Genomic DNA, 15,052 nt, shown 5'->3' on the forward strand with positions numbered 1-15,052 from the left:
CCAGCTCTTGTTAAACCATCCCAGGACGGCCATTTGGTCACTTGTTGTCGCATGGAAATGACATCATGGTTGCTTATCAGTCATAGCGCATCCATTTCCTGTTTCTCCTTTACTGAAGCATAGTCGTGATAAATGAACCCTCACGTGGTTATTTACAATATTGGACGTGATTAAATATTCAGTCTGTGGTAATCGTGTTTAGGAAGATGCAATTCCTCAACGGACGGCGGGGTTCCGTCGTTCTAATTTTCTTTTAATTGAGTTAGCGGGAGCTGATAAATGATGACGGTCAGAAAAAAAAGTAGATTTCAAAATTAACGATATCGCGTGGCGGCTATTTTTATTTAGCCACACCGCGTTAGCCTTGCCGGGCTAGCGCTCATAATACCCACGCAGACGACTGAATCCACCTTTGCCTTATAGAGTGATACCTCCGTTTACGAACCCCCATGGCTTACGAACTTTTTGGTTTACGAACGTTACATTTATGAAAATTGTACCTTGGTGTACGAACTTTGTTCGTACACGGAGCTGCCTCAATGAGTGATGTGTCGTTTGCGAATTAGCCCGTTCTTCTAACAACAAAATGGCAGCCGATTGTTTTTGTCCACAATTCCCCGCCCCCAGTCTTCGGTTAAAGCCACGTGATTGGTCAAGAACGCAGCAGTGAGGGGAGGTGGTTTAAACATTAAAGAGACAGGCGGACGATAGCGAGAGAGTTTCAACATTGATAGTTCAAAGGCAGTGTGTAGACTGCAAGGTCAAAATATCCCATCAATCAGGCTCCACAAACAACCCGCACAAGCCATCTGTACACTTGATTGATTTGTTCAAATCGCCGTGCCCTTTTCAGAGTTCATCCCATGTTGCTTCTCCGCTAACATATTTTTCCCCAGAAAAAAAAAATGGCCAGTAAATATTTGACCCGTAAAACCGAAAAGGGTCAAAGACGCCATCCATGTCAAAAAAGTCACCGTGTGCCAAACAAAATGAAAGTTGTCAAGCCAAAATGGCCGCAGGGGGAAGTCTCGCCCGTGGCTTTGGACGAGTACGATTTCTTTGCCATCACAGCTGTACGTCTCCACGTCTCTCGCGCGCTTTATTCAATTAGACTACACAGATGGTCGCCATGACAGCGAGGAAGGTACTCGTTAGGAAATTAACGCCGCTGTATTACTCGCCCTTCCTCAAACTGTTTTAGGCACATCAACATCTTGGCTGCTTTGCTTTTATTTTCGACGAGGTGGGCAGCGCGTTTGTTTTGTACATTAACGCTACACGTGAAGAATTAAAGCATAAAAGGGCTTCCGAAAATAGCGAAAGGGGGGGGCGGCGCTAATCCTCCTGTCAGTTTGTCAATTTTCTCTTGATTTTCACTTGATGTTTATTCTATCGTCAAGGATCTTTGTTCTAATTGGACGTATTGTTGCCGCCGTTCACCACCGCCTGCGTCGAGCGTTTACAAGCTATTAAATCCTACGTGACGGTTTAAAGGTAAAAAGAGGGTGATTTGTTGGTGTCGTTGCCGCCACCCGTGACCCGTATTGTGCTATGGTGATGTGTCGTTCGCGAACGAGCCGGTTCTTAGAGCCGAATCTCTGAAGTGAACAAGGAGCTGGAAATGGGAGGCGACTTTTTTTTGTCCTTTATTCTCCGCCCCCGAGTCTTCAGTTTAAGCCGCACGTGATTGGTCGATATTCGTGGTAGAGGAGGGAGAGTTAGCGATTAGTTTTAGCTTCAGCTGTTGTTAAAGCGCTATATCAATCAATATGTATGGCCACCCTCGTTTCAGGCTTGTGTGGCTCCAGACCCCTATAATGTAGGAATTAACTAGCTAGCTATCTAGCTGGATATCTAGCTCGCTATATATTTGCTATTACCTAGCTTGCTGGCTACCTGGCTAGTTAGCAATTAGCTAGCGATTTATTCTTCTGTATTTATCTATTTGCTATCTATTTGCTAGCTAGCTGGCAACCTAGCTTGCTACCTATTAGCTAGCCAGCTATCTATTAGCTATATATTAGTTATCTATTAGCCAGCTAGCCAACTTTCTATTTGAGTTATTCCGGGTTGAGTGAACGCTAGCGCGTGTGGCTGTTTTGAAAGGCGCTTATAAATTAAATGGCTTCTTATTATATAGTATGTATGTATCGTATTGTATTTTGTACAGCCGCCCTCATTTCACGCTCATATAACTCCAGACCCATATAATGTAGGAATTAACTCTTTTTCTGATGAAAGAAGAGAGTCTAAAGTTTCTAACGCTATATTTATGTAGTCCTAAAACTCAATATTCTGTGGGTGCTGGAATTTGACAATGACAAAAACCCTGGCACTAGAGTGGACACATTTTTGCACATGTGGCAGTGAATGAGTTAAAAATAAGAAATCACTTTAGTTGTTGTTTTCCAGTCGAAAAAAAAAAACGATACTAAGGAGTGGCGTTCGGGCTTCATCAGATGTTTTTAATGACTCCGCAGTGGTCACGTAGCCTAGCAACCGTTGCACTTTTCACCACAAAAGCCACGTCTCCGTTCGAATGGAAGTACCGAAAAAGTCGGGGGCCAACAAAAGCAGTTTCGGGACGAAGTCCCCCGGCGACTAGCGTTTCTCTTTGAGCCTTCCGATAGTCGTCGGTGACATCCAGATTAACCGATGCGGCTCCTCCGCAGCTTCTCACCCTTTGAAGAGCTCTCGTCCTTCACGAGGATCTTGACCTTTTTCCTCCGCCGTCTCAAGCTGTCAGTCAGCGCGGTCAGACACTCATGCCGAGGGCTTGTTCTCTGTTGGTTTTGTATGCTTTCTTTTTTTTTTTTTTCCTGTTTTAATATAGGTCGTCAATGTTTCGCGTGTATTTGGGAATGACCTGCTCGCTTGTGTTCATCCATCCATTTTGTATCACGGCTAATTATCTCTGTAGCTTCACCCGGGTGCACGGTAATGAGAAGGCCATCAAAAATTCTGTCTTTGCAAAAATAAGTAGAGACGAGATACCAACTCCCACCCCCACTTCCCCCCCCCCCCCATACTCTGGGTCATGCAATTCTAATTTGGATTAGCACCAAAATGGCTCACATTTATCAATACCAATTTTTTTTTTCGTACAACGCCCAAATCCAATCACTAACATCTTTAACCCAAAGTATTAATGCAGTAAACAGCCTAGAGGGGTCCTTGACTGCAGGGGGGGGGGGGGGTGCAGAGAATGGATATTGTGACACTGTCAATGACCATTGGATTGGATTGGATTGGATTGATTGGATGTACCTTTATACGTCTCGCAGTGGAGAAATTTACATTTGACAGCAGCAAAATTATGAAAGGAAAGAAAGAAGTAGAAAACAAAATATACGAGCTGCTGGAAACCTTATTACCATGGTAACGAAAGCAGATTTCAGCGGGTGGGGCAAGTGGGGGTCTTGTCATCATGCAATATAAACATGATCTACAATTTTTCCCATACTTTGTGGATTGAAAAGAAAAAGGTAGAAATCATAGTTGTTTGCCATCACTCGCATTCTATGATCAGTCGCCCCCCCCCCCCCCACAACTCCGCAGCCCTCCCTGTTTCTCTTGTGGTTTAATTCCACGAGCATTTTTTTGCATTTTCTCCAGCTGGGAGATGAAAGCCGCAACGCGGTAGCCTTGCCTTGACGAGCTCCATTTCACCAGTGCTCCCGTGCCGCCATCCATCAATGAGAATGGAGATATTTCATGCAAATTTAAGAAGTAATTACATGCAATGTATACTACCGGGACGTTAAAGTACGCAGTGGGGGATTTTAGTCTTCCAACACCATATGAATCTTTTTTTTTTCAACTCATTCACTGCCATTCACGAATTTATTCGGAAATTGGAAATATGACAGAGCGCCATACCCGAATTAAGTTTTTTTTTTTTCATGCTTGGGTGCTGATAATGCGCTGGTCATACCTCCGGCAATGTTTTTCCCACTTCCCCCGGTGTGTCAGTGTCAATATTTATTTTGCCAATAATGCTAATTTTCAATTAAATCTTTTTTTCTGATGAAACAAGAGAGTCTAATGCTTCTTACGCTGCATTGAAAGTTCATATAGTCCTAAAACTCAATGTTCTAGCTATCTATTAGCTAGCTAGCTATTTGAGTCAGCAAACATATTAGCTATCTACCTAGCTATTATCTATCTATTAGCTAGCTAGCTTTCTATCTATTTGAGTTACTTCCAGATTGAGTGAACGCCGGCGCGCGTGGTTGCCGCTGCTCACCCACAGAAAAACTGATCCTGTGACTGTAAAGTGACCTTCAGAGTTTTGAAAGGCGCTTAGAAATGAAATTTATTATTATTATGATGATGATGATGATGATTCTGTGGGTCGATAAAGTGTCGACCTGAATTTCCGAAATATTTATTCACACGTGACGCTTTTACTGCCATGTTGGAATTTAGCATGCTAAGTAAAAAAAAAAGAAAAGAAACATATTTAATAGAATTCCCTGACACTCAAACAATCCCCACCCGCTTGTGCGCTCCCGGCCGACAAATGATGCGCCCGCATGACAAAACGCCTTCGTGTCTTTTGCAGCGTCTAATGAGCGTCAGGCAAACAATGCTGAATAACAACAGACGGCGTCATGTTTAATGGGGGAGAATTTAAAGGCGGCCATGTCGCGGCTTTGTTTACGATAATGCGTGTCCAAGCTTGCCCATTCATTCATTTTTCATAAGGCATCAATCTGTTGATGTCTTCTTCTTTCTAATCATCACTTTGGGTGTTTGTTTTGCAATTCCGCTGACCGAGTCTTTGTTAGCGGATACTTTTGAGATGTGTTTGCATGCGACTGTCGTTAGATTTGATTGCATCGATACTGCAGAAATATTTGTACACTAAACCTTGTCCAAAATTGTACCATAACGTGAAAGATCAATAAGTGAATGTATGTCTGAATAAATGTATGAATGAATAAATGCATGAACGAATAAATGTATCAGTAAATGAATCAATAAATGAATTCATAAATCCATCAATAAACCCATCAATAAATCAGTACATAAACAAACACCTGAACGAATATCTGAACAAATACCGGGACGAATACCTGGACTTATACTTGAACTAAGACCCAAACTGTGACCCAAACTATGACCCGAACTAAGACCCGAACTAAGACCCGAACTAAGACCCGAACTCAGACCTGGACTCAGACCTGGACTCAGACCTGGACTCAGACCTGCACTCAGACCTGAACTAAGACCTGGACAAAGACCTGGACAAAGACCTGGACTAAGACCTTGACTAAGACATGGACCAAGACCCGGACTAAGACCTAAACTAAGATCCGGACTAAGACCTAAACTAAGACCTGGACTAAGACCTGGACTAGCCCCGGACTAAGACCCGGACTAAGACCAGAACTGAGAACCGAACTGAGACCCGAACTCAGACTCGAATTCAGACCCGAACTCAGAATCAAACTCAGACCTGACCTCAGACCTCGACGAAGGCCTGGACTAAGACCTAAGACCTGGGCTAAGACCTGGACTAAGACCTGACCTAAGACCTGAACTTAAGACCTGGATTTAAAACCTGAATTTAAGACCTGAATTTAAGACCTGAACTTAAGACCTGAACTTAAGACCTGAACTTAAGACCTGAATTTAAGACCTGAATTTAAGACCTGAACTTAAGACCTGAACTTAAGACCTGAACTTAAGACCTGAATTTCAGACCTGAACTAGGCCCTGAACTAAGACCTGAACTAAGACCTGAACTAAGACCTGAGCTATGACCTGAGCTAAGACCTGAGCTATGACCTGAGCTAAAACCTGAGCTAATACACAAAATAATACACGAAATAATATACGAAATAATACATGAAATACATAAATGAATACTAAAGGGGTGCGTTCTGTCTCTTGTTTAGTGGTGAGTCAAAATCTGGTGACGGACAACGTGTCAGTGGTGGAGGGCGAGACGGCCATCATCAGTTGTCGGGTGAAGGACAACGACGACTCGGTCATCCAGCTGCTCAACCCCAACCGACAGACCATTTACTTCCGAGACATGAGGCGTAAGTGACATTTTTGACTTTACTCATCTTTTCTTTATTTATTTTGGGTGGAGGCGTCCGATTGTTGTGTTTGCTTCTACATTTTGATTTTTGATTAAGAGTCGCTTGTTTGCTCTCATTAACATTTTTTGTAATGGCAGGGAATGCAAACACATAATGCCATCCCAAAGCGCTGCAGAGGCAGCCGCTATATCGTCGTAGTAGCTTTAATTAAAATGCTCTCATTTTACTTTGACTTCCAGGGAGTTGCGTTAAGTTTGACTCACATGTCTGCGGCGACATTATCGGCAGAATGAGGTTAATACAATCCAGCAAACAAGTTTTCGGAGACGGGCGACGTGTCAGTCGTAATAGCGAGGCGGCTCATATCCCTGAACGTTTAACGACCTGTTCTGTTTACTCTTATCCCGCCCAATTATGGTGTCGCCGTTGCGCTGATCAGCTCGACACGCGGGCTTGCTAAGCCTTTACTTTGCTTTAATTGATTGTTGTTGTTTTTTTTTTTTTCCTTCACTGTTCATTTTGTGCAAGCGGGATATGAGGATGAAGGCATTCATGGGCTGGCCGACAACTTTATTTCTTGAAAGGACAAGCGACGCCTCCACACAAGTTGTGTTCATAATTTGTAAAATCACTTCAAATGACTTCTACTGAGTGTATTTTACAAAGATTCCACCGCCTACAATAATATTTTACGTTTTAAGACTCGCGCTTAATATTCAGGAAGTCTTGTTTTTCAGTTGGTGACAATTCTTGTCACGTCAGGAACGCCCCTGTCCGAGAAAGCGACACACAATGCATTTTGGGTACTTTGTTTGGTCCGAAAACTTCGTGTTGATGGCGAAATTAGAAGGAAAACACATAAATAACGCGATGGTGAATCGTTGTGTGTTGCATCAAGACTACTATTTGATACTAGTTGACACAAATTCCTAGCAGACAAATCAGCCCATTTCCAACGGAGCTTGGGCGCCATCTTGTGCATTTTCTGGGACGCTACATTGGAGTCCTGACGGCTCGAATTGATACAGGAGGACTTCTTTAATCGATTGCAAACATTTATGCTTTCCTCTTCAGAACTATTTGATTTATATTCATAACTGGATGAGTAACAAGAAATGATCAAAAAGCATGACCTGGATTCCCAAATTTCTTGGGGTTTTGGGTTTTCTTGCGGGTGGTGCCGATAAAGCACTGGTCAGACCTCTGGCAATGTTTTTTCCCTTCCACGAGGGGGCAGCATTTGCCTTTTGTCCATATTAGCGCTTTGTTACAGCTTCAGCTGTGTTTTCTATCTATTTGAGTTACTTCCGGGTTGAGTGAACGCTGGCGCGTGTGGCGGCCGCTGCTCACCCACAGAAAAACTGATCCTGTGACTGTAAATTGACCTTGAGAGTTTTGAAAGGCGCTTAATAATAAAATAAGTATTATTATTATTTTTTTATTATTATAAAGCGTTATATAAATCATTGTATTTTGGACAGCCACCCTCATTTCATGCTCATATAACTCCAGACCCATATAATTAATGAATTAACTATTTTTATCTGATGAAAGAAGAGAGTCTAAGGTGTCTTGAATGCTGTATTGAATGTTTATGTAGTCCTAAAACCCAATATTCTGTGGGTCCTGGAATCTGGGAGACAATGACAAAAACCCTGGCACTGGAGTGGAAACATTTTTTTTTGCACATCGTCTCGCAGTGAATGAGTTAAACTCATTGAGTCGGTGAGCGTTTGCTCGGGTCTGCCGCCGAGAGGAGTCGAAGTGGCCTCAATCAATTGTGATTAGCGGCTGCCGCTACATTGGAGAGGAGCGAATGAGAGTTTTATTGTGTGCTGTCAAGTGAGGGCGTGGGCGGGGCTAATTACCTTCTTACCGCAACTTCTCCCGTCGGCCATTAAATGCTCTTTTTCTGTCTTTTTAGCGAGGTCCCTTGCCATTGTTTATGTTCATGAAAAAATATATAAAAATAAACATTTACTTGTGTTTGATGCAAAGGAGGGAAAGCAATTATGTTCTCATGTGGATAAGATTGAAATTCAATCAGAAAAAAAAATATTGCTTTGGGCTATGGTGGGAAATATTCAATCAAGGAAACAAGTCAATTGACAAATTTGTATTTGGAAATGTAATCAATTTTTCTCGGAACTTGCTACATAATTACCTGATTATGATTCTCAGGCTCGTCTTAGATTGCAATGTTTTGCTTATTATTTTATATTGATGTCTCGCAGTGGAGAATTTTACATTTCACAGCAGCAAAGTGATAAAAGTAAGAGGAAAGGAAAGGAAGAAGTAGAAAAACTTGATCTTCTCCTCTTTCATTTAGAACTGCTTCATTTCACAAAGAGGGTACAGCAAGTGCTGAAGAATGAATGAATCTCTGTGTCTTTGTGTTGCCATATTATTTGTTTACAGGTAACATCCGACTTACGACCGAGTTCCGTTCCGACCAAACAGTCGTAAGTCAAAATGGTTGTAAGTCGAAATCCATTCAAAGTGTTGAAGAGAGGCTAAACATTAAACATTGCTCACGATATATATTAAAATAGAAAGTTTATTATGGCTATATAAATGTATTTATATGGAGGTAGCTGTCCAAAATGCAATGCAATACATACATATTGGTTTATATTAGCTATCTACTAGCTAGCTAGCTTCCTATCTGTGTATTTATTAGTGACATTCCGTGTATTAGCTAACTAACTATCTGGCTAACTGGCTAGCTGGCTATTAGCTATAGATCTATATAGGATTCTAGCTATGTAGCTAGCTATCTGTTGGCTATTTCTTAGCTGGCTGGCTAGTTTTCTATCTGTGTATTTAATAGTGACATTCAGTGTATTAGCTAACTAGCTAATTTACAACAGATTATTTACTTACAGACAGTGGCTTTTTTTAGGTGTTCAATTACCTTACATGTTTCGGCGTATACTTCCGCCTTCATCAGAGTGTCACTTATTATTATTATTATTATTATTATTATTATTATTATTATTATTATTATACATGGGCCAATGGAAATTTCTGTCAGCTGAATGTGTAACAAAGCGCTAACGTGGACAAAAGGGAAATGCTGCCCCCTCGTGAAAGTGAAAAAAAAAAAACATTGCCAGAGGTCTGTCCAGCGCTTTATCGGCACCCAAGTTTGAAAACAAATTCGGGAATGGCGCTCTACGTCATATTTTCACTTCCGGAATGAATTTGTGAATGGCAGTGAATGAGTTAATATCAGCCTTCTACACAAAGAAAAAAACAAATAGGCATATTGATCCAAGTGTCCCGATATATTTTCATCCTCGCTTATTTTCACCTCTATGATTTGACCGTTACTGTCAACCACATTTCAGAGCAATTGGGGGGGGGGGGGGGGGGTGATAACTGACCTATTTTAGGAAGCGGCAATGACAGCTCGGCCACCTTTTGCCGTGATGAAGTGCGTTTGCGGGGAAATGAGAGCACTCCGTCACCCCCCGCCGCTATATGGACAATCAATTTCCGATTTACAATCGCGCTGACGTGCAATGGGAAATGAAGGCGTAGTTCTTGGGATTTCAATACATAAAATACAGTTATAAATAGAAACAAGAGAGAATTACACAGAAAATGCAATTTTAAATAGGTGGCTTTTGAGATAGGATAAAGGCTGCCGAGCATTGAAAACGTTGCCGATGATAAGATGTGGAACGGTCGCGGCTCGGAATTGAAGCGGATTTACATAGGACGGGAGATTTCTTTTCGTCAATGGATGCTACATACAGCTTCATGTTTGCTTTCAACGGTTAGCTTGTAGCAAACGTGCGCATTTCCACCAATACGTCTCTGATCCACTGGTGAAAAGGATGCTTTGATCCACTTTTCTTTCATTTACAACTGCTTCATGCAGCAAAGAGGGTGCAGAAAGTGCTTAAGATTGAATGACTGATTTTTTTTTGCTTCTTGAGGGGCGCGTGGGGGTAGTTTTTGTACACGCCGTCCTTCATCATCATCAAAGCAAAAAAAAACGATGAAACAAATTGGAGCTTTCAAGAGTTTGGACAGACGTCTCTTATAAAATAAAACAGCACCCGCTGTCTATTTTGTCCTTTTTATTCTAAAAGAAGGGCAAAAAATAGCACAGGTGTAAAGGTCGCTCTGTTTTATTTATTTATTTTTAGTTTTTCAGTCCCAAATCCGTTAAAAAGGAGTGATGTGTGACGCCGTGCGCACTGACACATCCGTAATAGAAATGTCCGCCGCGATCTCACCTTCCGTGTCAAAGCGCCGGCGTCCCCCAGCGAACCCCGTCGTGGCCGATGTCGCCGTGTCCTTGGATAGCTTTGGATTGTCGCCGTAATCCTCACACTTCAAGTGTCAACGTTGTCTGAATATGACGGCTTTTATGTATCGTAGCACAATAGCCTCATTTAGAAGTGACATATAAGAGGATTAGCAGGGGGGGGTGAAATGTGATTGGACAGGGTTGTTGTTTTGTTGTTGTTGTTTTTTTTGGGGGGGCATTTTTACAACTGTTGTTTTATTTGTAGCTCATGTAATGTCACAGATTTTATTATGTGCGTAACATTGCTTTTATGCCTGACGTTGCAAATACCGCAGTACCTAAAAGGACAGCCAACGCCTCCGGACAAGTTATGTCCATAATTTGTAAAATCACTTGAAATGACTTCTACTGAGCGTATTTTACAAAGATTCCACGGCATATCGCTATATTTTACGTTTTAAGACTCGCGCTGAATATTCAGGAAGTCTTGTTTTCGAGTTGGTGACGATTCCTGACGTGACGTCACATAAGGAACGCCCCTGACCGAGAAAGTGACACACAAATAATGCGATGGTGAATCGTTGTGTGTTGCACCAAGACTACTATTTGATACTAGTTGACACACATTCCAGCAGACAAATCAGCCCATTTCCAACGGAGCTTGGGCGCCATCTTATGCATTTTCTGGGCACTACATTGCAGTCCAGACGCCTCAAAATGAGACAGAAGGACTTCTTTAATCGGTTGCAAACATGTATGCTTTCCTCTTCAGAACTATTTCAATCATATTCATAACTGGATGAGTAACAAGAAAGCATCTTCTCCGAATCTGAAGCCATTGTTTTGATTCTAGAGCAAGGCAAGACGTCCTGGCGTGACGTCAAGAACAAGGGGGCGCGACTTTCTGAAACTTGCCATTTCCGGGGTCATTTTGAAGTAGTTTTGGGACACTTTAACTCATTTTTATTGGTGTTTTGCATTTGACTAAAAATATCAGCCTGCGTGTTTTGGGTATTTTAGATGCTATAAAACGTTTTTCTGATGTCAGTTAGGAAACAAAAAAAATGGTGTCGGTTGTCCTTTAAACGTTTTAAAATATGTAATTCATTGAAGGTGCCCCTTATAATGTGGTGCACCTTATGTATGGAAAAGGTTTTTAAATATGCAATTTCTTGAAAATTCCAGAAAATAGGGTATTTTATTTATTTGTGATGAGCTATTGTCTTCAATTGAGAATTCCAGTTGAACTTGGCAATGTGTAAAGCTCATAACTTGCCATTAGCTTCATGCTAACACCCAATGAAAAAGCCATTCGGCAAGCTAACAAAACTAGCATTGCAATTATAAACCTTAAAAAAATCATATCTAATGTTTTTTTTCACATCTCATTTTGGATTTTAAGTGTACTCTCCAGAAAAATATTTTTAAAAACTTCCAAAAATTATCTATAATCCCCCACACCCCCACCCGCATATCTCCAGTGAAGCCCTTGTAAACATTCAATCAGTTGCTTGTATCAACTGCAATCGGCACGACGAGCGAATCTGGCAACATGTTTAATTGAATTAAAGCATGCAGATTAGAGGCTAATGAAATGCTAACAAGGCCTTTGAATGAGAAGAGCTTGTCAAGGCTTCGAAATAATTAGGACTTCGGAAGCCATTTTGGCAATGGGCAACTGTATACGTTGCCGTTTCTTAATTTTCATTTCATCATTTTATTTATTTATTTTGTGTTTATTATGTATTTATTTTGTATATATTTATGTATTTATTTTTGTTTTGTATTTATTTTGTATTTATTTGTTTTGTATTTTAGTTGTTTTGCCGTTTCATTCTAAATTTTAATTTTATCATTTTATTTATTAATTTATTTTGTATTTTGTATTGATTGATTTATTTATTTTATATTAATTAATGTATTTATTTATTTACGTGTTTTTTATTTATGTATTTATTTTGTTTATTTATTTATTTTGTATTTATTTTGTTATTTTGTATTTATTCATGTGTTTGTTTTGTATTTAATTATTTTGTATCAATTTATTTATTCGTTTCTTTTTGTATTTATGTATTTATTTACTAGTTTATGTATTTACTAGTTTATTTAGTTAGTCAGTTAGTTGGTTAGTTGGATAGTTAGTTTGCTGGTTGGTTGGTTGGTTAGTTGGTTAGTTGATCGGTTAAGTGGCTAGTTAGTTGGTTGGTTGGCTAGTTTGTTGGTTGGTTAGTTAGTTTGTTATTTAGCTGGTTAGATGGTAGGTTGGCTAGTTAGTTAGTTAGTTAGTTAGTTGGTTAGTTAGTTAGTCAGTTAGTTAGTTAGTTAGTTAGTTGGTTGGTTGGTTGGTTGTTAGTTAGTTAGTTAGTTAGTTATATTTTTATTTCAAGAAAAGAACTTTGATTTCAAAAATATTTCATTGGTCCATTTTCGTGCTTTGTGTGACCACTGAACTACAAATAAATTATTTTGGAAACATTTATATTCCCATTTCATCTGTCCAACAATATATCATTGGCTCTTCTGTCAAAATTGTATTCACTTGCCACAAGCATTCAAGCCCCTCCTACAAGAAAGTTATTATCTTCTGGGTCAGTTAAGGATATCAAAATATTTGAATGTGTATTAAATTAAGGGGAAAAAAGTTATTTCACAGAGCCAAAGGCACAGTGGACTCTGCTGAAGTCATTAAGTGAAAAGTATGCGACACCAGAGGATTAAAATAGTGACTGTCGTCGGGCTTATCAGTGCAATTAAGTCAAAATGAGAGATCTTATTACAAAAAAAAATATATATATATATATATATTAAATAACGAGCAATATTCCAATACCCGAGGATTAATGAATATTTGCCACCCAAAAAAGGTACCTATTAAATACTTCTTTTACAATGGGACTTAGACTTATGAGTTTAATTTGTTCAAGTTTTAGTTTACTTGTCCAGGGGTGCCTTGACATACGTCTCATCTTTTCTTCATCCTCTGGAAAGTACCACTCATTTTAGTGCCGTACTGACGAGCTAGAGGAGCGGAATGGAGACGCTTCAATGAGCATTCGATCCTGCTAAAAAGATCACACTCCTCCGTGTGGCCAAGTTGAGAGAAACATTCGGTATTTTTCAATACAGCGGATTTTAATGAAGCAAAATATTATAGAGTGCTATAATAATCATATTAATAATACATTTAATTTATAAGCGCCTTTCAAAACTCTAAAGGTCACTTTACAGTCACAGGAAAGTTTTGCACCGGGTGAGCAGCGGCAGCCATACGCTCCAGCGTTCACTCAACCCGGAAGATACTCAAATTGATAGAAAGCTAGCTAGTAGCTAATAGATAGCTAATAATAATAATAATAATACATTTCACTTATAAGCACCTTTCAAAACTCTCAAGGTAATTTTACAGTAACAAGATAAGTAAGATAGCAAGCTAGCTATATAGCTATATAGGTAATAGATAGCTAATAATAATAATACATTTCATTTATAAGCACCTTTCAAAACTCTCAAGGTCACTTTACAGTCACAGGATAAGTTAGATGGCGGGCTAGCGAGATAGCTATATAACTATATAGCTAATAGATAGCTCATAATAATAAATGGCATTTATAAACACCTTTCAAAACTCTCAATGTCACTTTACAGTCACAGGATAGGTTAAATAGATAGCTAGCTGGCTAGATAGCTAATAGATAGCTAATAATAATACATTTCATTTATAAGCACCTTTCAAAACTCTCATGGTCACTTTACAGTGAGTTAAATAGTTAGCTAGATGGATAGATAGCGAGATAGCTATATACTGTAGCTAATAGATAGCTAATAATAACACACTAGCTAGCAAGATAGCTATATAGCTGATAATTATACATTTCGTTTATAAGCACCTTTTAAAACTCTCAAGGTCACTTTACAGTCACAGGATATGTTATATAGCTAGCTAGATAGCTAGCTGGCTACATAGCCATATAGCTAATAGATAGCTGGCCAGCTATATAGCTAATAGATAGCAAATATATCGCGAATAAATAAACATAGAGGCAAATAAATCAATTCATGCTATGTTAGTAAACATAACATGCTTATTGTTTTGAACGCGATTGTCTTTTGCATGCAAAAAAAAACACTGAATATACCTCAAAGTTCTTTGTTTTTGCTCGTAAGTCAAATTTTGTTTTGCGCTACAAAAAAATATCGCGTAAAAAAATCCAAAAATGCCACTGCACTACTTTTATTCCTCACAAATATGCACTCCGCCTTCCCCAGCGCTAAAAGACGCCCGCTTCCAGCTGGTCAACTTCTCCGACAACGAGCTGCGGGTGTCGCTGTCCAACGTGTCGCTGTCGGACGAGGGCCGCTACGTTTGCCAGCTGTACACGGACCCGCCGCAGGAGGCCTACGCCGACATCACCGTGCTAGGTAAGATCGCCCACGCCGAGCGCCGGGCGCTTTTTTTGCATACTGCTTGATTGACAGCCACACTTGGCCGCGTGGGGAGCATCTGGAGACTTGTTTTCGCTGGCAGTGTTAAGGTAAGAAAAAAAAATGGCTTCCTTTGCCAGGATGCGGTCGTCGTGGTTACTTTTGATTGACAGTCATTTAGCTGATGTATTTTAAGGTCTGGTAAGCCTTTGGGTGCTGCTGTTTTGGTTAGCGACACATTTCAAATGGGCTCAACAGTTACCCGTCGCGATATTATAGCATATAGCTATACAGTGATACCTTGGCTTACGAACTT

General features: G+C 40.0%; 1 protein-coding gene across 4 annotated transcripts in view; it reads left to right on the forward strand.

The window, feature by feature from the left end:
• cadm1a (cell adhesion molecule 1a) overlaps positions 1 to 15,052 on the forward strand; it is a 245,214-nt gene that overhangs the window by 188,042 nt on the left and 42,120 nt on the right. For all 4 annotated transcript variants that reach the window (XM_089016967.1, XM_089016968.1, XM_089016969.1 and 1 more), the window contains exons 3-4: positions 5,904 to 6,050; positions 14,581 to 14,733. In XM_089016967.1, coding sequence (XP_088873093.1) covers positions 5,904 to 6,050; positions 14,581 to 14,733 — 300 coding nt within the window. The remainder of the gene's footprint in view (positions 1 to 5,903; positions 6,051 to 14,580; positions 14,734 to 15,052) is intronic.

The sequence above is a fragment of the Hippocampus bargibanti genome, linkage group LG16, assembly GCF_051943395.1.
Source record: "Hippocampus bargibanti isolate YZ-2025 linkage group LG16, ASM5194339v1, whole genome shotgun sequence".
NCBI classification, from domain to species: Eukaryota; Metazoa; Chordata; class Actinopteri; order Syngnathiformes; family Syngnathidae; genus Hippocampus; species Hippocampus bargibanti.